This window comes from Salminus brasiliensis, chromosome 18 (assembly GCF_030463535.1).
Source record: "Salminus brasiliensis chromosome 18, fSalBra1.hap2, whole genome shotgun sequence".
Taxonomy (NCBI): Eukaryota; Metazoa; Chordata; class Actinopteri; order Characiformes; family Bryconidae; genus Salminus; species Salminus brasiliensis.
The window spans coordinates 2381392-2406035 of NC_132895.1; the positions used below are offsets into that span (position 1 = coordinate 2381392).

General features: G+C 41.3%; 2 protein-coding genes across 7 annotated transcripts in view; both read right to left on the reverse strand.

The window, feature by feature from the left end:
• The window catches only part of nup54 (nucleoporin 54), a 14884-nt gene extending 5354 nt beyond the window's left edge, over positions 1–9530 (reverse strand). Inside the window, exons 1-8 of one of the 6 annotated variants that reach the window (XM_072661857.1) lie at positions 9464–9520; positions 6873–6977; positions 5728–5805; positions 4482–4646; positions 2554–2634; positions 1053–1208; positions 683–903; positions 1–127 (exon numbers count right to left, since the gene is read on the reverse strand). The exon at positions 1–127 is cut by the window's left edge and continues 61 nt beyond it. In XM_072661857.1, the coding sequence (XP_072517958.1) occupies positions 1–127; positions 683–903; positions 1053–1208; positions 2554–2634; positions 4482–4646; positions 5728–5805; positions 6873–6977; positions 9464–9500 (970 nt within the window). In that variant the 5' untranslated portion in view covers positions 9501–9520. The other 5 variants (XM_072661858.1, XM_072661860.1, XM_072661862.1 and 2 more) reach the window with 5 other exon arrangements.
• Positions 9531–12989: 3459 nt separating this feature from the next.
• On the reverse strand, positions 12990–24420 carry bxdc2 (brix domain containing 2). Its single transcript, XM_072661726.1, has 10 exons — positions 24257–24420; positions 23218–23329; positions 21880–21923; positions 21725–21795; positions 18400–18449; positions 18205–18278; positions 16860–16910; positions 15722–15823; positions 14936–15064; positions 12990–13589 (listed from the first exon to the last, which is right to left on the reverse strand). Exons 1-10 carry the CDS (start codon positions 24410–24412, stop codon positions 13332–13334), a joined length of 1047 nt encoding a protein of 348 aa, XP_072517827.1. The 5' UTR covers positions 24413–24420; the 3' UTR covers positions 12990–13331.
• Positions 24421–24644: the final 224 nt, after the last annotated feature.

Below are 24644 nucleotides of genomic sequence, written 5' to 3' on the forward strand. Positions count from 1 at the left end.
GCACTTTGTGCAGCGACTCCACCAGCTGCTGCTGCTGATTGCGCACATCTGGCTCTTTCTTATTCAAAGCAAGAGCCACCAGCCCGTCCTCATCCTTACTGCTCGGGATACAGCTGTAACCCACCGCCTGAGGAATCAGAGGGAACTTGTTGTAAAAGATAAGTCACGTATTACAGTACATACAGTAAACGGACAAAAGTATTGGGACACCTGCTCCTTCATGGCTTCTTCTGAAATCCGGGGTATTAAAGAGTTTCTCCTGCTTTTGTTGGAGTAACTGTCTCTACTGTCCAGAGAAGAAGACTTTCTACTCGCTTTTGGAGAAGCACTGGTGTGAGGATTTGATTGGAGTAAGCCAGAAAAATGTTAATGAAGTCAAAATGTTGGATGATCACCACATCCCCAACTTATCCCAAAAGTACTAGATGGCGCTCCACCATCATCATTCCAGAGAACACAGTTCTTCCACTGCTCCATGCTGGGGGGGGGGTCTTTATACCCATCTAGCCCTTGCCTGGCATTAGGCAAGGTGACCCAGAGTGTTCTATTCTATTTGCAGGGACTAGACTAGATAAGTTGTTTGTGTAAATTTTTGCACGTGTCCACAAACTTTTGGACATACAGTGTATGTACTTATGAGCTCTACAGAAAATATTTTTTTAGCTATAAAGCTATACCTCACCTTGAAACGACAGAAAGGGTTCTCCTGGGTGAAGTCCACAGGTGGGATGTTGTTGTTGAAGTAGCCCTTGCCAGTGCCCCAGAAGGCCTGCAGCTGGTTCCACTTGGCCAGGATAGCGTCACGTTCATCATTGAGCAGTGTGGGGGCTGAGAGGGCACTGGCTGTGTTGATCAGCTGGTTAGACTGCGCTGGGGCTTGGGCCTGCTGGCTGAACAAACCTCCTGCAGATAAATAATGTGAGGATCAACCACTAAAACACACACAGTCTGGAAACCCCTTCAGCGGTCTACAGCTCCTACAGCTCAAACATATACTAGTCCAAAAACATCTGGCCACCAGGCTGCCAACTAATGTAGCAGAAGACTCTTACCCTGTTGAGGCTGTGTAGGCTGGAGGTTGAAGCTTCCAAAGCCCAGGCCTCCACCACCAAGCCCACCAAATCCTGTTCCTGTACCGGTCCCTGTTCCCAGGCCAGACGAAAACCCGAAGCCCTTATTCTGGGTGTTTCCAAACAGACCGCCACCTCCTGCCGGCAAAACACACAGCATTATTCAGAGCAGCTGATCGCCACCGACACCTGAACAACGACCTAGCATAGACGCACAAGCCCTGCGGAGATCAGCCAGCTCTGGATAGTGTAACAGTTACAGTCCACTGTATTGTTACTGTGCTGGGAATTAGGGGATCTGCTCAGTAAAACTCTGATATTAGAATAAACACTAATAATAACACTCCTACAGAAAGTGGTGGAGGTTCTCCATCACTGTGCTCATCATTAGAACATCTCCAAAGTTCTCCTCTCTCATGGAGTCTAGTATTATTTAGAGTTCTCCTCAGATCAACACCTGGTTTGGTGGTAAATCAGGGCTTAATGATGGTAAATCAGGTGAGCTGCTGCTGCTGCTGCTGCTGATGGAGTTGAACACATCCTCCACGCTGTGCTGGCTGGACTGGGGGGCGTCCAGGAGAACCCTGGAGGAACCGAGCTCTGTTCTTCAGACTAGCTCACCGACAAGATCTCACTACTTTCTTTCTTCAGAATGAGCAGCTCTTGTTTCTCCTGTTTACTGGATGATATCTGGAGCTTCTACCGTTAAGACAGGATTTAGGGGACTAAAACCTTTGCACAGGACTGGGTGTGTATATACACTATATGACAAAAGTATTTAGACACCTGCTTATTCACCATTTCTTCTGAAATCAAGAGTAAGAAACGAGCTGATCCGGCTTTTGTTGGAGTAACTGTCTCTACTGTCCAGGGAAGAAGGCTTTCTACTAGATTTTGGAGGAGGAGCATTGCTGTGAGAATTTGACTGCATTCAGCAGCAAGAGCATTAGAGTGAGGTCAGGATGTTGGATGATGATCACCACCATCATCATCTTCTCTCCAACAAATCCTAACAGTACTGGATGGAGCTCCACCACCATCATTCCAGAGAACACAGCTCTTCCACTGCTCCACAATGCTGGGGGGGCTTTATACCCCTCTAGCTCACGCCTGGCATTATTAGGCAGCATGGAGCCAATAGATTCATTATTGTTGATCCGCTCCAGAGAGTCCTATTGTACTGGCAGTACTTAAAGTACTACAGTACTACAGTCAACTTAAAGTAGCTGAATGCATTCATTAGAAGGGGTGTCCACAAATAATTGGACATTTCTATTGGTCCATTCATCATGTTTTGATCCAAAGTAAAGGCCAATATAAATATATAATGAGGAGATCAGAGGTTAAACCACAGTGCCATCTAAAGGTGGCCAGAAAGCAGTGCAGGGTTAGAAAGAGGCGCCTGTGACATAATCCACTGTGACTAAGGTCTTTCAGATGTACTTGAGGGTCAGATGTTACCAGTGCGTGAAGGAAAAGCCACCTGTGTTTGTGGGGTTGGAGAAGCTGAAGGTGGAGCCAGGAGCAGCAGTAGTGGTAGTGGTGCCAAAGCCTCCAAAAGCGCCTGTATAATACCAATACAGGTGGTTAGGAAAGAAAAGAGATAGAGAGAGAGGGAGATCAGGGAGGGTGAACAAACCCTAAAATAGTTTAGAATGAAGATGGGAGTGAGGGGGGTGGGTGGGAATGGGTATTTCAGGTTGACATGAATTGTAGAAACCAGTAAAACCACTAGTGTTTCTCTCAAGCCCTTCAGTCTAGCACATTTCAACTCACTGGCTGAGTTAATCGCTACTACAGCAGTGCAGTGGGTCTGCTAATGGGTGCTGGTTATCTAGAGGATCCAACTTTCATTTCTATTCGTTTTACAGTGGAAGGATCAGTGTACACTATCAAGAGTTCAGCTACAATCTACCATCAGGAGGTTACAAAAATATTACACAATGTCAATTTCCTGTGAATATCTATGTAGAGCAGTAGACTATACAGCTGTTGTATGACTGAGAACCCTTTAATAAACAACATCTGTCATATTACACCATACAAATGACTTTGGAGCATAGAGAATAGGAGAGGGCAAGGCACCAATGCACCTTATGCAGGGAAAAATATTGTCTATATACACCATATGGACAAAAGTACTGGATGGAGCTCCACCACCATCATTCCAGAGAACACAGTTCTTCCACTGCTCCACAGCTCCTCAAATGCTGGGGGGCTTTATACCCCTCTAGCCCACGCCTGGCATTAGGCAGCATGGTGCCAATAGGGCCATTATGTTGATCTGCTCCAGAGAGTCCTATTCTATTGGCAGTACTTCTTATCCACAGGGACTAGACAAGCTGTGTGTTTGTGTGCATTTGCACATCTGTGTCAGCAATGGGTGCAGCTTAAAGTAGCTGAATGCATTGATTAGAAGGGGTGTCCACAAACATTTGGACATATAGTGCAGATTGCTACAGCAACATCATCTGACAATTTTGACTGTACTGACCCTGAAGACTGAACCTGAATACCTGTATTATTTGAACCTCCTCTTGGTGGCGTAATCTCATCAACAGCTCACAGTGAGAGCTAGCCGGGCTAAAGTAGTCCAGCCTCCAAACATGGTGGAGGTAGTTTCATCAACAGCTCACAGTGAGAGCTAGCCAGGCTAAAGTAGTACAGCCTCCAAACATGGTGGAGGTAGTTTCATCAACAGCTCACAGTGAGAGCTAGCCAGGCTAAAGTAGTACAGCCTCCAAACATGGTGGAGGTAGTTTCATCAACAACAGCTCACAGTGAGAGCTAGCCAGGCTAAAGTAGTACAGCCTCCAAACATGGTGGAGGTAGTTTCATCAACAGCTCACAGTGAGAGCTAGCCGGGCTAAAGTAGTCCAGCCTCCAAACATGGTGGAGGTAGTTTCATCAACAGCTCACAGTGAGAGCTAGCCAGGCTAAAGTAGTACAGTCTCCAAACATGGTGGAGGTAGTTTCATCATCAACAGCTCACAGTGAGAGCTAGCCGGGCTAAAGTAGTCCAGCCTCCAAACATGGTGGAGGTAGTTTCATCAACAGCTCACAGTGAGAGCTAGCCATGCTAAAGTAGTCCAGCCTCCAAACATGGTGGAGGTAGTTTCATCAACAGCTCACAGTGAGAGCTAGCCGGGCTAAAGTAGTCCAGCCTCCAAACATGGTGGAGGTAGTTTCATACACTGCTACTGTAACTAAGACCCCCAAAGGTGTTGTGCCCTGCACTCTCCTATAAATGTGCTGAAACCAAAAACAGACACTTATGCAGTTAAATGCAATGGTTGACTGGCAGACCAATGATGATGATGATGATGATGATGGTGGTGGTGGTGGTGATAATGATAATGATGAGGATACTGATATTGAACATGTGACAGATCATTCCACACAGGTGAGTACCTGCACCACCAAGACTATTGCCAAAATTGAACACAGTAGCAGTGGTGGTTGGGGCCCCGAAGCCCCCCATGTTAAAGTTGACTGCTGCTGGATTAGTGTTCAACCCAAATCCCCCAAAATTAAACCCCCCTGTGGTGGTGCTCACAGGCCCCAGCCCCCCAAATCCTGATGATACGGAAAGCCGTAAAAAAAGAAAGAGAGAGAAAGAGGAATGAACAACAGGCAGGTTAGCTTTGAGTCAGTTACAGTCTTATGCAAAAGTTTGGACACCCTTGGCCCCAGATTGTGTGGGGTTTTTTTTTTTACCCAAACTTTTGCATGTAACCGTGTGAGGATGTGAGATACTGAACAACCGCATTTAAAAAGGTGGTCAGAGTTAGACTGAGGGAGCATGAGCTGGGAGATATCCCGGTACTGGATGTGCTGGGAGATATACTGGTACCAGGACTGGTGTCACACAACAAGCACTGTGTGCTTTTGTCGTACTGGGAGGAGACTAACGGTTTCACAAAACCAGCTTAAAAGTAGAGATGGTACAATACCACTTCCCCTTTCCTACCACCAGCAGTGACATCTTAACTACCTACTGATAAACGTCCAATAATCTGTCTGTTCTAATATTTACACTCAGAACATCAACACCACATCACTACACAGGGCGTCCACAAACTTTTGCATACGACTTTACAAGAAATCACTCAGCATCCTGCAAGTACAGATTATCTATCACAATAGCTGTGACTAGATGTGGGCAATTTGACTTCAATCAGCCATAACATTAGCACCACTTGTCTTTTTATTGAGTGGTTCCCCAACAGCTCTGACCCATTAAGAGGTGGGACTTCCATGAGCATCAATGAGCCTTGGGCGCCCATGATGCAGGGCTGTCCCTCCTTGAAGCACTTTTGGTAGGTATTGACCACTGCATCCTGGAAGGGAACACCCTACAAGACCTGCTTGCTGATGTTCTGGAGATGTTCTGACCCAGTCGTCTATCTAGAACATGACATTTTGGTTCTTGTGTCTCAAGTGTCTCAGATTCTTATGCTTGTTCATTTTCCCTGCATCATCACCTTCATAAACTGACTGCTGCCTAATAGAGCCACCCCTTGTTAGGAAACACTGTACATGCAGACAAGCAAATGATGACTTCGCCCGTCAGTGGTGTTAATGTTATGGCTGACTGGTGTATGCATTTCTAAGAACATCAGGGATTTGATCAGTGCATCAGTGCAAATCAACAAACCTGTGGTTGTTGCGCCGAACCCAAACCCTGTGGAGGCGGTTGTCGTCGTGGGGGCCCCAAAAGCCGGGGCAGAGAGACCTAAAAGATTAGAAAGATTAAAAATCATAAAAACGGATAATTAATTCACGAGGACTCAGGGCAGAAGTGAAGAGAGAGCTCAGCTGTCGTCAGCTTGACCGGCGAAGAGAAGGTCGCTGGTGTTCTGATGGGGAAGCTGGCTGGGTTTCATACCATGCATACAGCACATGCACCTGCACTATATGTCCAAAAGTATGTAGACTCCCACTGGCTCTCCCAGAGTTTAATCCAAAATCCAGGGTATTAATAGGGAGCTTGTCCCACTTTGGCGGAGTAGCAGCCTCTACTATACTGGTAGGATTTGATTGTATTTGGCCTCTGTAGATAAGTTAATAAGATCAGGTACTGATGTTGGATGATTAATGCATGGATTGGAGGAAGCACCATTGCTGTGAGGATTTGATTGCATTCAGTGACAAGAGCGTTAGTGAGGTCAGGATGCTGGATGATGACCACCACCCCAACCCATCATCCCAAAAGTACTGGATGGAGCTCCACCACCATCCATCACCCCAGAGAACACAGTTCCTCCACTGCTCCACAGCTCCTCAATGCTGGGGGGCTCTACACCCCTCTACTAGCCCACGCCTGGATGTGTTTATCTGCTCCAGAGAGTCCTATTCTATTGGCAGTACTTTTCTACATTTGCACATCTGTATCATCAATTGGTGACACTTACAATAGCTAGAAGAGGGGTGTCCACAAATATTTGGACAATACTTTGTAACTGTGGCAGGTATAAATCAAACACCCGAAAGTACTACACTAGAGCCTTCCAGCACCACCATCATCATCATCATCATCATCATTCCAGAGAACACAGTTCTTCCCCTGCTCCAGAGCGTCCCGTTCTACTGGTCAGTGCTTTTATATGGTTGTTTAGACAAGCTGCAGCCTTAAAGTGCCGGACACCACTTATCAGAAAGGGTGTCCACAATCTTTTGGACGTACAGTGCAGGAAAGCCATCACAGAGAAACTATCCAGGTGCAAAATGACATTAAAATGGGTTACAGTTCAATGGGAATGTAAAATGGTTAATAGTATGAATGTGGACAGATGAACTTACTACCAAATCCCGATGAGGCGGTAGTGTTGGTAGTAGTACCAAAGCCAAAAGCTGTTGGCGCGGTCGTTTTGGCACCGAATGAACCGAATGAAAACCCCGAAGAGCCTTTATTGACAACAAACAAGACATCAGTCACAAGAGGTGCATGAAGAAATGTGAGGAGGATGAAGATCTTGGCCCTCCTCACGCTTTTCAGAGACGCCGTGCTCATCACAGACAGAGTGATGCATGCATTACACAACAGTCTGCAAACCTCAAACAGCAGCCAATGGACCAACACGGTAACACCACCAGAGCTGCAACACAACCGATTAGTCTGTGCGTCTGAAATGACGGCTACGTCAGTCATATCAGGGATGATTTATGGCTTGATTGACTGATTATGGAAATACTCATTAGCTGCAGCCCCGAACAGAGATGGCATATGGGTATGGATGTGTATTGGGCTCATACTGTCCTATTCAAAACTTAGACAGTGTCTGTTTATTTACTAAATTTAACATTATTGTTAATATATTTGATTACTTACATCTATTTTTATGATGATATATTTTATCATTTCATTATATATTTTATGTATTTTACAAACACACAGTACTGTACATCAAATTATCCTTAAACTCTGCAAACATTTAATCTGATAAATTCAGTAAATAAACCGCCAATTATGTACAAAAATGTTCAGAAGTGTGACTCTCTAAAGAGCATCTTATAGATTATGATACTTTATTGATCCCAAAGAACATTCAGCCGCCAGTAGAAGCTACACAATAATACAACACAGTAATATAATATATAAATGTAAACAAATATGCATATTAATCTAAGAAGAGATGAAAGGCAGTGCAATAATAAAGAATAGAGTGAAAAATGTTAAATATGTGACTTAAAAACTAAAGCATCAGCACATTTACTCAGACAGTCATTATTTTACTAAAGAATCTGTACTTTCACTTTTATTCAGCTTTTATTATTTTATTTTAGCATTAATACATTAATACTCTGACAGTCATTATTTAAGTAATGTATCAATACATTTACTTGTACTGACTGTAATTATTTTGCTGAAGGATTAGTACATTCACGGTCATTTTACTACAGAATTAGCTAGTGCTTTTCTTTTTTTTGACAGTCATTATTTTTAATACAGTATCACTTAATCCGATAAATTCAGTAAATAACAATAATTACGTATAAAAAAGTGCAGAAGTGTGCCTCTTAAGGATGTAACTTTAATAGATTTATAGACAGACAGATACTTTATTGATCCCGAAGGACAATCAGCTGCCAGTTGGAGTTACACAATACAACACAGTAATATAATAAATAAATGTAAATAAATATGCATATTAATCTAAGCAGAGATGAAAGGCAGTGCAATAATAAAGAATAAAGAGTGAAAGATGCGAAATATGTTACTTAAACATTAGAAAATCAATGTATCACTTTCACTAATTTAGTATTTTACTAAAGTATCAGTACCTTTAACTTTCAGCAGCCACTACTTTACTAAAGCATCAGCACATTTACTGACAGTCATTATTTTACTAAAGAATCTGTACTTTCACTTTTAGTCACAGCCATTATTTTATTTTAGCATTAATACATTAATACTCTGACAGTCATTATTTAAGTAATGTATCAATACATTTACTTGTACTGACTAATTATTTTGCTGAAGGATTAGTACATTCACACAGTCATTTTCCCAAAGAATTAGCTATGATTTTTAATAATGTATCACTTAATCCGATAAATTCAATATATAACAATAATTACGTATAAAAATGTGCAGAAGTGAGTCTCTGTAAAGGATGTGACATAGATTTATAGACAGATAGATACTTTATTGATCCCGAAGGACATTTAGCCGTTACACAATAATATAATAAATAAATGTAAATAAATATGCATATGAATCTAAGCAGAGATGAAAGATAGTGCTATAATAAAGAATAAAGAGTGAATAATGTGCAGGAGGAGCAGAGGTATCAGCAGATAAATGACAATACTAAATAAACATGCAATTACTGGTATTTAAGTATATTCAAGTATTTTTATTTTTTTAATATTTGTATTTTAAATTATTTAAGTATTGCAGCCAATATTTTACTAAAACATCAGCACATTATTTTAATAAAGTATCAATACGTTTACTTTTCCTGCCAGTGATGATGATGATTATTATTATTATTATTATTATTATTATTATTATTATTATGATTATTAAGGATTAATACATTTACATACACAATTTTTTTGCCAGTCATTATTTTTAATAAAGTATTAATATTTTTAGTGAAGGATGGATTTAGGACAATGTACACACTTCAGTAATGACTTTTAAGATCTACAGAAAATATTAAATATTTAGTTTATTAAAATATAAACAAATTGAAAACGCTGATGTTAGCTATAGCTAGCCTGTTAGCTAATGCTGTGTTATGTCCTATTTACAGCTAAAGGTACAATGACTACCCCCATTTCCCCCCGCTAAAAAATAAATTAAGGCCCTTAACTAATAAACCCAGGCGGTAAATGTAATAATTTTATGTAATTAAATAAAATTAATACAATAAATAAAACCTCACCCGCGCTGCTCGACGCGCCGCCAAAGTTGAACGCCATGCCTGCTCCGCCCTGTGGTGTCCGGGTAGGAATTTAGACAGCGGACGAATGAGTTCCGGCTAGTGCTAAAAACAATATCGAAGAAATTCAGTATCATCATATTTCTCAATATTTTACGTCACGATATGGTAAAAAAACACTGAAGTTAATAATAATAACTATAATCAATCAAGTGCTGCAAATCTGTGCTCACAAACCTGCAAACTCACAAGAACAGTTAAGCAGAAATAAAGCACACCTTTACAGAAAGTTTCAGAAATTTGATTATTTATAGGTTTTTATTTTTATTTTTATTATTAGATCTTTAAAAAAATGTATTATTTTAATTTCATGTAAATAATGTCCTGCTGAAAAATCCAGCTCTAGGCCGGCTTTTGCTGCTAGCTGTTTTCAGATGGTCTAAGCTGGTCTAAGCTTTGATGGTCAGGGTGGTTAAAAAGTTGGTCATCCAAGAGAAAACTTGCTCCTTGCTGGTCAACCAGCTGGTTTAACTGGTTGACCAGTGTAACTACTGGTCAGCATAGTTCATGGTCTTGTTTGAGTTAGTTGGACCAGCTGCTCAATCAGCACACCCAACTTCAGAGGTCAAGTAAGAAAGGTCAAATACTTCGTCATCGTACTTAAGCAGAAATGTTGGTTATCTATACTTTACTGGAGTAATTATTTTTACTTCAATTACTTTTTACTTCTACTCCTCACATTTTCGTTACTCCTATTTCATTAAGGCTTGTCCTCTATCCAACCTATCCAGATAAATCTCTCCATCCGGACAGCAGCTCACAGCAGACTGTGTCTGTAGTCTAGTATGAAGACTGTGTCCGTGGCAGAGACTCAAGAGAGCTGCAGTGAAACGTCCCGACTGAGCCCCACATTTACACTCCAATAAAGCTTATTGATCACACGCCTCTGAAGTCTGACTTTCTGCAGCTTTACAGAACTTCTAGACAACGACTCCTCATATTTTCCTCCATGAAGCTCATGTTGATGCTCAGTAGAGCACAGAGACGCTCCTTTAATAGAGCTGATATTACTGAAATGCTTCATTTTCAATGGGCAGATCTGCAGCTGAAACAGGAGCCTAGTGCAGCCCAACATTTTTAACATCAACATTTTAATAGATCATTCTCCTCATTATGACTTTTAGAGAAATGGGTTTTTGGGGGGGGGGGGGGGTAGTGCACTATAGACCCCTGTGGTGAGGCCTAAGCTTTCGGCCTTTGTTTTCCTTCCATTACTTTTACTTTTCTACTTGAAGTGGTTCTGAAACCAGTACTTTTACACTTTTACTGGAGTAAAAAGCTTCAGTTGATACTTCAGCTTCTATAGAAGTCTTTTAAAACCTAGTATCTCCATTCACTTCTACCTGAGGAATGAATTTCAAAATCTTTCACACCTTTGACCAACTTCACCAAGCTTTGGTTGGTGGTCATGCTGGTGACTTAACTGAGACTGACCAGCTTGTTTTTTTTTTTGGTTGTTTTTTTTAGCTGAGCCAATATTCGCTGAATCTGCTATTTCTGCAAGTTTAAACAAATTTAAGATGCATTTATTTTATTATTTTATTTTGTTATTTTATTATTTATTTTACATTTTAACAATCATAATGAACCTATATTTTAATGTTAAATTCAGTAAACACATAATTGTGTATTAAAACATGCAGAATTGTGTCTATAAAGGATGTCTTATGTACATTTGTGGCACCATCAGTATACCAATACATTTTGTATTCGACTATATAAATTAGTAAACATATGCCAAACAGCCATAACATTAGTACCACTGACAGCTGAAATGAAAAGCACTGATTGTCTTAATCTACAGTGGCTCCTGTCAAGGGATGGATACAGAGGTGCTGCCAAATGTTTTGGGCCTTACAAGAAACAGGCCAGAAACAGGTGCTCCACCGTGCTCCAGGGTGGCTAAATTAGCCAAGAAGCAAACTGTGATGTTCTAGACAATGACTGGGTCAGAACATCTCCAGAACATCAGGCAGGTCTTGTGGTGTGTGGTCCTCTCAGTATGCAGTGGTCAGCACCTACCTACCAAAAGTGCTGACATTTATGAATGGAGCATTAAGATGTGCTGACTGATGCGTTGTTGTGATGTTCTTATAAATCTATGGGCAAACCACAGCTGTTCTCAGGTCAGTGGAGAACCAGTCATATCAGTGTTAGTGCTTATTGCATAGTCAGGCTTTTCTGTGTTGAGGGCCACGGCACTATTGTAAAGGCACGGATTCCATATTGATTCTCAACAACACAGAGATCAGCCACGAACGGGTTGGGTTTAGTAAATATACAATAAACAGATCCATATTGCAGATTTTTGTTAAATTAAAGAAATTATAATTAATAAAATATGCAACATGACTATTTGCATATTATTCATATATAATTTGTTAAAAAATGAAAAATGTTTAAGCAAATGTTATATATATATATATATATATATAATATATATCAATACTTCATAAGTCCCAGCAGCGGTTGTATTTTCTGAAAAGGCTGAGGAAATTTGGCATGTCAGCTAAAGGAGTGCGATCGATAGCGCACAGTCCATTTCCGGAGTACAGAACCAGGGTCATCAGGAGGGCCCACAGCATTATCAGGGACAGTACACACCCTCAACACAGCCTCTTCACGCTCCTACCATCGGGACGACGCTACAGGAGCATGAAGTGCAGGACAGCCAGACTGGCGAACAGTTTCTATCCACAGGCCATCAGGGTTCTGAACACCTTCCTCCACCTTCCAGTCTGAACTGGCTGAACTCTGACATGCACCCATTAATATGAGCCCACTACATCAATCACTGCTACTGTTGTTCTTTTACATGCAAGTTATCTGGTCAAATGACACTTTGCGGAAATAAGTTAAACAAATCATTTATGTTTAATTTAGATTCATAATTTATAAGTATATTATTCTATATATATTTTTGCACATTTTGGACACAATTTCTATTTATTTTGTACATTTTACAGTTAAGAAATTTTGTATATAACATTTTCTATACTATATACATATAAATAAATAAATTATACTTATTCAGTTTCTCTTTTTATATTGATATTTATAAGATTATGTGGCTAAATGGAGGAACTTCAAAGTAAGAATTTCAGTGTACAATGTAACTGCTTGTTTCTACGCACATGGCAATAAAATCTAGAATCTTGAATCTATATAATAAACTCCCTTTAAAAAGGATTTGTGATTATGGATTTTTCACGACGTGACAGCTAGTTACAGCCAATTAATCCACATTAGTAATGACTTATTTGGCATTACTTATTTACGCATGTATAAATAACTGATATCTAATATGATCATGTTATTAAATCTTTGAAATCAAGCAGGTTGTCCCCTTTTCTTGCTCTGAGATGCTTATAAACACTAAACTAAGTATAAAAAAAATTCATACAGTAATATAGTATATACTGTAGTATAGCCGGCATTACCGGAAGCCAACAGACATAAACCCAGGTGATCAGGGTCAGGGTTTAATTGTCTTAACAAAAAAACAAAAACAGCCATTCTTTAAATCTGTATTAATCAGGAGCTCCACACCTGTACAACACAGCTGGGTCACGGTGCTCCGCAGGGTACAAAAGAGGTGAGAAAGCCTCTCAAAACAAACCATATAAATCTACACAACCATAGTTAACCAATCAGCAGTCCCAATGTATTCCACAGCCCCACACTTTCAGGTCATCAGGTCAGGTGAGGGTTTAAAAACAATGCCGAGGCTTCATCTAAACCCACGTGGGCTCCATAAGCCAGGGTCTGGTTTAGGAGATGGGGGGTTCGAGACCTTCGCCTCTACCGGTGTTCACAGCAGGCCTTTACGCTTCAGCACGGTTCTCTTCTTCAGCTCCGACAGCTTCTGCTTCTTCTTCTTCTTGGTCTTGACCGGAGGCTCGTTCTCCACCATCAGCGGTTTCTCCTCAGCCGGCGTCACGAACACGTCGTCCGTGACGTCCTCCGTCAGCACCTCCTTCACCTCCTTCCTCTTCTCCAGTCGGATCTCCTTCACCATCTGCCGCTCCTTCTGCTTGGCAGCCTTGGCCATCCGAATTATGCGGCGATACTGTGAGTGAAGAAAGGCAGGAGAGAGTAGAGGCGTGAATCTCTGATATAATTTATTCAGGCTTATTTACCTTCACAGCGTTTAGCATGGTGTTTATCTGAAGCTCTTTTCCAGAGCTCTCACATGTCAATCATCAATGTTCTACAGGTAGGAGAATTAAGGCTCATTAATGCTCAACATTAAATACGGATACGGACAGAGCCTTCTGTGTGTATTCTGCGTCCATTTCGCCCATATTTGTGCACGTTTTATGGAAGTTTATGGATAGGGACAGAACGGAGCAGTACCACTAGAACACTGTGGGGGGCAGTGTAGCCAACAGTTCAAGCGAAATATGCCCACAGCCTCGCAAAGAGGAAACTCTAGCAGAACGTTTTGAAAAGAGGACCATTATCATGACTTTATTTTTATTATTATCATGATTTATTTATTTATTTATTATTAAAAACTTAACTCTGCCCTGCCCTCTAGTGGATGTACAACATAACATCCATTCCAAAATTACTGGCCGTTTCATTTTTGTATATAATGGCATTATAAATGAGCCTTCAGAGGAGTTGCCTAAGGACTCTTACTGGGGAAAGGTGGTGTAGATTAGAGCTGGACAATATGACGATATTTTATCGTATCGTGATAAATGCTGTTATGGTGATAACAGTAAGCTTCTCTAAGCATATGGAGGAGACTGTTAGTGCTTAATAAACACTGATCAGCTGCAGGGTTCATTACTAACAGTGTAAATAGACTGGGTTCATTAGATGAAGAGCAGCAGATGTTGAGTATAAATCACTGTATTCAGTTCAGGAGAGGATCTGAACTGTAGTTCTTTAAATATCGTGATACAGTATTTTTTTTTACCATATCGCCCAGTCCTAATGTAGCTGCACACTACACCACCACTAGACTGGATTATTTTATGAATTTATAAGGGAAATATGCCAGGTTTCTTTGGCCCTCTACTCAATTTCAGGCAGTTTCTAAGGTAAACTGCCTTAACCGATCACTCTTCACCCTCTTGGCATCTGCTTTCCAAGACATTGGATCAGCTGAGCGTCTCAGTCACTACAACCCTTTAAAGGAATCAGCGCTGCCTCAACAGGTGTTGTGCTAGCACCTCCAACAGTAGCTCAAACTGAACGTCTCCAGGATTACTGCATGTGTCTGGTTTGTGGGCTGCATATGCTGTTTTTAAATTTAGCCCATTTTTAGCTACTGATCTTTACATCCATCAAAATGTGAGAACCTCCACTCTGCTGTGTTCTTACCGTCCGGTTTGGACGTAACTCTACATTCTCTGATATACAACATACAGATCATGTCCTGTCCTCCTGAAAAATGCCTCTTACCGTGTTGGGGGATTGGAAATGAGGGTTCTCGTAGAGCGTTGGGCCACCAAAGCTGCCTTGAAATATTTTGATCAGATTGAGAACGAAGCGGGGTCCAATTTCCACAAGAGAGGCATCCTCCTCAATAATCTATGGAAGATAAATAAGAAAAGAGGTCAAAAAACCCAGACTGACAGCTGTGTTCCCACAGCAGTTGACCCATACAGCTGGATCACAGGGTGAAAGCAGACCGAAAATCAGCCATCCAGGCATTACAAGGGCTGGGTTTGAGCTCCTTCTGGAATGTCTCTAGCCAGTGTATTAACAGGAAAGGACCTCCCAATGCTGCACTTCATCACCACATCAGATCTGACCATTTTACTACGAACAGAAATGACCGCTTACTACTGCAAAGCTGACCAGGAAACAACTAGCGTGCTGTGCAACACATCAGAGATGCCTTCCTAACAGCCTACTCACTTGAAAGTGCATAAAATGTCCATATGTATTCAGACACCCATCCTCTAATCATTTAGTGTCCAATTATAATAGCTTTTAAAATCACATTTAATAATAATTATAATCATAATCAGATCTGTTTGAGCTTTCTAACAGACTCAACTGCACAAACTTTTTTTTTTTTTTTTTTTTTTAAGTTTTACAGATCCATCGTTACCATTTACGTACTTTTCTATACTAATAATCTATGTGCCTTTTTCTTGGTCCTCTTTCTGTCCCACATTTTCGCCCCTGAAATAAACAAAACCCTGCATCCAGTAAAGAGAAGACAGGAGAGTGAATGTTCACCTGATAGTTCCGAAACCATATCCTGTTGTCTGCAATTGTGAAAGTGAACACATGGTCCACGAACGGCTGGCTCTTCGGATGGTAATGAGGTGTAGCGAAAGTCTGCAGTCAAGAAAACATTAATAATCAGAAATACTTTATTGATCTTAGGTGGGAAATTGCAGTTGTAACAGTTGCAACCATTCATGTAAGAATAAATACTCTATAAGACTCAAATAAAAAAAAAAAATTAAAAAAAGAATAAAAAAGAAATGTACATGTATATAAATTATATAAATATAGTAAAGTGGCATAGTGGTAATACCTGTGATAAACATGGAAAATTATTGCACACATTTAATTGAATTACAGTACTTTTATTATTGCAGTATATTTTAAGTATTGCACAGATGAACCATATGATCACACACTGAGGGAGGAGTTATAGAGTTTGATGGCCACAGGTAGAAATGACCGCCTGTGGCGCTCTGAGGAGGATTTCAGTGGAATCAGTGTCGCACTGAATGTGCTCCGGTGTTGTAGATAGGGATGCACCAATCCGACACTAGGATCAGATATCAGTCCTGATACTAACAAAATTAGCTGGATCAGGTATCGGATAATTAGTCTGATTCAAAAGACCGACCCATCCACGAAACCTGATTCTCGCACCGCCGGTATTCTAGGCTTCATAACACAGGGTCAGAATGCCCCTGACCTGTCATCAACCAACAGCGAGTAATCCAGCTCATCTTCCATATAAGGAGAACCGAGAAGGGAGGGGCTGCTCGCTCCTCTTTAGTCTCACAGACTGAGCAGAAGTCCACAGTTATTAATTTTTAGAAATCGGATTCATTAATATCTGTGTTCATTTATTATAGTTAGTTTTTTATAGTTAGTAAAGAGGTGATTACGTCAATCCTGACGCCTTAAGTCTCCTCCAGATGGTCAGGTATATGGCTTATTAATTTAACAATGGTATCGGATCGGTATCGGGAATCGGACAATGCGCAAAGTTCATGTATCAGTATCTGTATCGGAGCAGACAAGGGTGGATCGGTGCAGCCCTAGTTGTAGAGAAGTTGGGAGCCACTCTACAATACTATAACATTAGAGCAGAGTTTAAGTGAGGACTGAGAGGCTGAGGCTGTGGGTGTACCTGTGTGAACAGCTCCTTCAGTAAAGCGTAATGAGGTTCCTGATCAAATTTCTGTAAAGAGAAACACTTATTACTGACATATCAATAACGCAGATTCATACTGGACTGTAGTCACAGACACACAAAAAAAACAAAACACAGACACACTGCAGATTCATACTGGATTAAACTACCTCCACCATTCTTACTGTCAGACTGTAAAAATAATACTGCAGATTCATACTGGATTAAACTACCTCCACCATTCTTACTGTCAGACTGTAAAAATAATACTGCAGATTCATACTGGATTAAACTACCTCCACCATTCTTACTGTCAGACTGTAGAATCTACACACTGCAGATTCATACTGGATTAAACTACCTCCACCATTCTTACTGTCAGACTGTAAAAATAATACTGCAGATTCATACTGGATTAAACTACCTCCACCATTCTTACTGTCAGACTGTAAAAATAATACTGCAGATTCATACTGGATTAAACTACCTCCACCATTCTTACTGTCAGACTGTAGAATCTACACACTGCAGATTCATACTGGATTAAACTACCTCCACCATTCTTACTGTCAGACTGTAAAAATAATACTGCAGATTCATACTGGATTAAACTACCTCCACCATTCTTACTGTCAGACTGTAGAATCTACACACTGCAGATTCATACTGGATTAAACTACCTCCACCATTCTTACGGTCAGACTGTTAAAATAATACTGCAGATTCATACTGGATTAAACTACCTCCACCATTCTTACTGTCAGACTGTAAAACTACACACTGCAGATTCATACTGGATTAAACTCACTCCACCATTCTTACTGTCAGACTGTAAAAATAATACTGCAGATTCATACTGGATTAAACTACCTCCACCATTCTTACTGTCAGACTGTTAAAATAATACTGCAGATTCATACTGGATTAAACTACCTCCACCATTCTTACTGTCAGACTGTAAAACTACACACTGCAGATTCATACTGGATTAAACTCACTCCACCATTCTTACTGTCAGACTGTAGAATCTACACACTGCAGATTCATACTGGATTAAACTACCTCCACCATTCTTACTGTCAGACTGTAAAACTACACACTGCAGATTCATACTGGATTAAACTCACTCCACCATTCTTACTGTCAGACTGTAGAATCTACACACTGCAGATTCATACTGGATTAAATTCACTCCAGTTATTACTGTCAGACTATAAAAACTGCAGACACTGCAGATTCATACTGGATTAGTGTACAGATGTAAGTGATTAGTATTAGTAACTCCCATAAATAAATCTAGTCCTGCTCAGATGGGCTTAAATCCAAATATCTGTTTCCTTACTGGATCAAACGACAGCAGTGGTCTGGATCCTTTCAGGCAGTTCCCGGTCATTTTCAGCTCCGCGAGGGTGTGCACTGAAACAGCGAGGCTCGTGATCTCAAACAGCATCGTCACAAATGAAGGTTCTAACACAGAGGTGATTTCTCACAGCAAAGAGAATTATGCAAGATCATCAGGAGAACTAGGTCTACTCACCATTTTGAACTAGGAACTTGGCTGAAGGTCCATGAGGAACATTCGAGACCCTGTCATAGAAAATCATCAATTCAATTTAATGTTTATTTATATAGCGCCTTATAGCTAACGTAGGAGCAGGTTATGAAGTATGAGCTATAGCTTATGTAGGAGCAGGTTATGAAGTATGAGCTATAGCTAATGTAGGAGCAGGTTATGAAGTATGAGTGTTAGCTTATGTAGGAGCAGGTTATGAAGTATGAGTGTTAGCTTATGTAGGAGCAGGTTATGAAGTATGAGTGTTAGCTAATGTAGGAGCAGGTTATGAAGTATGAGTGTTAGCTTATGTAGGAGCAGGTTATGAAGTATGAGTGTTAGCTTATGTAGGAGCAGGTTATGAAGTATGAGTGTTAGCTAATGTAGGAGCAGGTTATGAAGTATGAGTGTTAGCTTATGTAGGAGCAGGTTATGAAGTATGAGTGTTAGCTAATGTAGGAGCAGGTTATGAAGTATGAGTGTTAGCTAATGTAGGAGCAGGTTATGAAGTATGAGTGTTAGCTTATGTAGGAGCAGGTTATGAAGTATGAGTGTTAGCTAATGTAGGAGCAGGTTATGAAGTATGAGTGTTAGCTTATGTAGGAGCAGGTTATGAAGTATGAGTGTTAGCTTATGTAGGAGCAGGTTATGAAGTATGAGTGTTAGCTAATGTAGGAGCAGGTTATGAAGTATGAGTGTTAGCTAATGTAGGAGCAGGTTATGAAGTATGAGTGTTAGCTTATGTAGGAGCAGGTTATGAAGTATGAGTGTTAGCTAATGTAGGAGCAGGTTATGAAGTATGAGTGTTAGCTTATGTAGGAGCAGGTTATGAAGTATGAGTGTTAGCTTATGTAGGAGCAGGTTATGAAGTATGAGTGTTAGCTTATGTAGGAGCAGGTTATGAAGTATGAGTGTTAGCTAATGTAGGAGCAGGTTATGAAGTATGAGTGTTAGCTAATGTAGGAGCAGGTTATGAAGGATGAGTAGATGCTGGACAGAGAGATAATGAAGAGCTATAGCTAATGTAGGAGCAGGTTATGAAGTATGAGTGTTAGCTAATGTAGGAGCAGGTTATGAAGTATGAGTGTTAGCTTATGTAGGAGCAGGTTATGAAGTATGAGTGTTAGCTAATGTAGGAGCAGGTTATGAAGTATGAGTGTTAGCTTATGTAGGAGCAGGTTATGAAGTATGAGTGTTAGCTTATGTAGGAGCAGGTTATGAAGTATGAGTGTTAGCTTATGTAGGAGCAGGTTATGAAGTATGAGTGTTAGCTAATGTAGGAGCAGGTTATGAAGTATGAGTGTTAGCTAATGTAGGAGCAGGTTATGAAGTATGAGTGTTAGCTAATGTAGGAGCAGGTTATGAAGGATGAGTAGATGCTGGACAGAGAGATAATGAAGAGCTATAGCTAATGTAGGAGCAGGTTATGAAGTATGAGTGTTAGCTAATGTAGGAGCAGGTTATGAAGTATGAGTGTTAGCTTATGTAGGAGCAGGTTATGAAGTATGAGTGTTAGCTTATGTAGGAGCAGGTTATGAAGTATGAGTGTTAGCTTATGTAGGAGCAGGTTATGAAGTATGAGTGTTAGCTAATGTAGGAGCAGGTTATGAAGTATGAGTGTTAGCTTATGTAGGAGCAGGTTATGAAGTATGAGTGTTAGCTAATGTAGGAGCAGGTTATGAAGTATGAGTGTTAGCTTATGTAGGAGCAGGTTATGAAGTATGAGTAGATGCTGGACAGAGAGATAATGAAGAGCTATAGCTAATGTAGGAGCAGGTTATGAAGTATGAGTGTTAGCTAATGTAGGAGCAGGTTATGAAGTATGAGTGTTAGCTTATGTAGGAGCAGGTTATGAAGTATGAGTGTTAGCTAATGTAGGAGCAGGTTATGAAGTATGAGTGTTAGCTTATGTAGGAGCAGGTTATGAAGTATGAGTAGATGCTGGACAGAGAGATAATGAAGAGCTATAGCTAATGTAGGAGCAGGTTATGAAGTATGAGTGTTAGCTAATGTAGGAGCAGGTTATGAAGTATGAGTGTTAGCTTATGTAGGAGCAGGTTATGAAGTATGAGTGTTAGCTAATGTAGGAGCAGGTTATGAAGTATGAGTGTTAGCTAATGTAGGAGCAGGTTATGAAGTATGAGTGTTAGCTTATGTAGGAGCAGGTTATGAAGTATGAGTGTTAGCTAATGTAGGAGCAGGTTATGAAGTATGAGTGTTAGCTAATGTAGGAGCAGGTTATGAAGTATGAGTGTTAGCTTATGTAGGAGCAGGTTATGAAGTATGAGTGTTAGCTTATGTAGGAGCAGGTTATGAAGTATGAGTGTTAGCTAATGTAGGAGCAGGTTATGAAGTATGAGTGTTAGCTAATGTAGGAGCAGGTTATGAAGTATGAGCTATAGCTAATGTAGGATCAGGTTATGAAGGATGAGTGTTAGCTTATGTAGGAGCAGGTTATGAAGTATGAGTGTTAGCTTATGTAGGAGCAGGTTATGAAGTATGAGTGTTAGCTAATGTAGGAGCAGGTTATGAAGTATGAGTGTTAGCTTATGTAGGAGCAGGTTATGAAGTATGAGTGTTAGCTAATGTAGGAGCAGGTTATGAAGTATGAGTGTGAGTAGGTGCTGGTCAGAGAGATATTGAAGAGCCAAACAGGCATTTAAACGATAAACCTTCTGACTGCCGATAAGGTACAAATACCGCATCACGATATTGAAATTTTTGCGATACACGATATTTAATCATGACAGATGTGATTCCAGACAAAAATGAATCAACAGTGGCAGATTTTTTAAATCTACCATTTAAGTCCAGTGATATTTATAAAAAATCTGCTGGACTTTATCCAATTAAACCAGTCTAATTCCACCGTTTGTGCAGCTGACCAGTGTTCTTTAAGCACTGACCATATCCTCACAATAACAAATTTATCAATACAATAATGTGATAGTCCTACTGCCCACCTCTACTACCTATATTAAATATTAAAATACACAGAACAATAAAGCTTCTGGTCAGTAATTTACCCACATTATTCATTATTTGGGCCAGCGGTGGCTCAGTGGTTAGCGCTGCGGGCTACAGACCACAGGGTTATGGGTTCGATACCCGGGCTGCCCACCCACTGCACCGGGCACGTGTGCTCACTGTCCACGGTGGGTGTGTGTTTCACTGGTGTGTATGCGTGTGTGTTCACTGCATGGATGGGATAAAAGCGGAAGCCAAATTCCAACTGTGTCACAAAAATGTCCTCCCGAGAGCCAGGCTAAAGTGTGGACACACGGACAGGCCGTTACAGGTGAAGACTCACCACATGTAAAGATCCATGTTCTTCTTGGCCTCAAAGAAAATACACTTGTTGCAGTTTTTAATTTCGCAAACCTGCAGCACAGAAACAGCGAGTTAGTGTAATAAAAAAATTTATCCTGCTGCACATCACCGGAGAACAGCCCAGGAGAGTCTTACCTCATTAACGACGAACAGCTTGTCTTTTCTGTCCATTTTGGTATCTGCAGATAAAGGAACAGGTGTTAGAAATATCAGATGAAAGGTTTTTAGACTGCACCGTCATGTAAAGTCACTACTGCAGCTTTAAAAAATAAATAAATAAAAATATATAATAATATAGTTTTTTTTTAATAATTATTTATTTATTTAATATAATTCTTTTTCAGATTTCCCCTCCATTTTCTCCCCAATTAGGACCAACCAGTACATCCTATACCCCCATTTGCATGGAATGCCCCGACACCGGTGAGGCCGAAGACCAACACACTCCAACTCCTCCAGAGCGTTTGCAGTCACGTTACACAGAGATGAGAATCTGAATGTGAAATTTGCTGCAGAAGCTCTTTCTATTTTTAATCTGGTGCTTTTTTTCAATTATTTATTTATTTATTTACCCCCCCCCCCCCCCCCAGCTCTGAAACGTGAATTTAAACACCAGCTAAAAGCTGTTTGGTGAAGCTGAGCCAGATTCTGCTTCCTCAATCAGTAAACGCTGCTCTTTCAATCGTATTAGGACCAAATATTAAGAAGTACAGCCTGTACAAAGAACTCTATAAATATCAGGATTCAGAGCATCTATCCAGCATTAAGTCAGAGTCAGTGTCAGTACTCAGTATCAGTAGATCCTTGAAAATCAGACATCGCTAAGACAAAAACATTGGTATCAGTGCAGCCCTATAAATTAGATATATACTCTATAACAGAATCATGCAGAGGTGTAGCATCAGCTTGAAGGTTTTGAGGCGGTGATAGAAAGGGAGCCACTTAAACTCATGGCTATACTGGACAACACCCAACACCCACGGACAGACTGACCTACCTGCCTGCCTGCCGACGGACAGACAGACAGACAGACAGACCGACCTACCTGCCAACGGACAGACAGATAGACAGACAGACCCACCTACCTGCCTACAGACAGACAAACCTACCTGCCTGCCGACGGACAGACAGACAGACCGACCGACCTGCCGACGGACAGACAGACCGACCGACCTGCCGACGGACAGACAGACAGACCGACCTGCCGACGGACAGACAGACAGACCGACCTGCCGACGGACAGACAGATGTTCAGACAGACTGACCAACCGACCGACCTACCTGCCGACAGACAGACCGACCTACCTGCCTGCCGACGGACAGACAGACAGACAGACAGACCGACCGACCTACCTACCTGCCGACGGACCGACCAACCTACCTGCCGACGAACAGACAGACCTACATACCAAGAGACTGACCGACAAACCTGACCAGAGTCAGCTGATTAAAAATGACACTCTGGACGGTCACCTGCTTTAGAGTGAGGCATCATGGTCTTTAGGTCCTGCATGAGGTGGCGTGTTCTGAAGTTGATGCCTCGTGAGGAGAACACGAGAACGCGCTCCTTGTTCTTCCACTTGCCCTGAAAGAGAAACACAGCGGAATAAAGGTGGTCAGTGAAATGTCATGAATTTGTCAATTTCCCCCCCGAAAGTCTGAGGAGCCTCTTAACCAGGAGGCACTAATAACCTCAGCACCGTTAGAACCCAGCAGGTTCTCCCCCTGCAGCAGGAAGAACTGCCCAAAACCTCCTAAATCCCACACTGGACAAAGCCTGCTTGTCTGTACCGGGTACTTTAGTGAGACTGCCAGACTAATAATCAGTTCACAACATGGCCAAATGTTTGTGGACACCCCTTGTAATAAAGTGTTATGTGAAGCTGCACCCATTGCTGACACAGATGTGCAAATGCACACACACAGCTTGTCTAGCCCCTGTAGAGAAGAAGTACTGCCAATAGAATAGGACTCTTCCCCCTCTAACTAGAAGACACACACACACTTTCTCTTTAGCAGACCCCCTATGAGTATATACATAGACAGACAGACACTTTAGTAGACCCCTACATACAGACTCTCTCCCCCCAGATCTGTCTGTGTGTATACACACACACACACACACACACAATCAGACCCCTATATATGTATACAGACAGACACTTTAGTAGACCCCTACATACAGACCCCCCCCACATCTGTGTGTGTGTGTATATATACATATACACATATACACACACACACACTATCAGACCCCTATATATGTATACAGACAGACACTTTAGTAGACCCCTACATACAGACCCCCCAGATCTGTCTGAGTGTATATATATATACACACACACACACACACACACACACACACACACACACACACAGTATCAGACCCCTATATATGTATACAGAGAGAAACTTTAGTAGACCCCTACACACAGACTCTCTCTCCCCCCAGATCTCTCTGTGTGTGTGTGTGTGTGTGTGTGTGTGTGTGTTGGAGTAATTAGAGGGTTACCACTGAGACTGGTGGTGGGACAGTGATCTCGGCGCTGTGTGTGTCTGTGTTCTCCGGTTCCTCTCCATGCTCCTCTCCCTCCTTGTTCCCTTTCTCCCTCTTTGGGCTCCTCTCCTCCGCAGCTGCAGCTCCACGCTTCCTCTTGGCCGCCGCCATCTCGCTGTAAGAACCCACGTGTTCACAGCGCGTTCACAAAACTCCCACAGAGCCTCCCCGAACCTGCAGCGCCGCCTGGCGGAGCGGAGGAGCCACCACCACTACTCCAGTTCCCAGAATCACTAACACTTTATTAATCCCAGGAAGGGAAAATAGCAGCTGCTACAACAGATGCAACCGTGTGTGTAAGAATAAACACTCTATACAATAATAATAATAATAAAAAAATAAA

Bases quoted from the DNA above. Each gene is read 5' to 3' on its own strand.
- bxdc2 (XM_072661726.1), bottom strand. From the start codon at position 24,412: ATGGCGGCGGCCAAGAGGAAGCGTGGAGCTGCAGCTGCGGAGGAGAGG. The intron at 15,824-16,859 runs GTACACCCACAG...TCTTGACTGCAG, and splicing joins TGAAGGAGCTGTTCACACAG to ACTTTCGCTACACCTCATTA. The intron at 15,065-15,721 runs GTGAACATTCAC...TATCTTCCATAG, and splicing joins TATGGTTTCGGAACTATCAG to ATTATTGAGGAGGATGCCTC.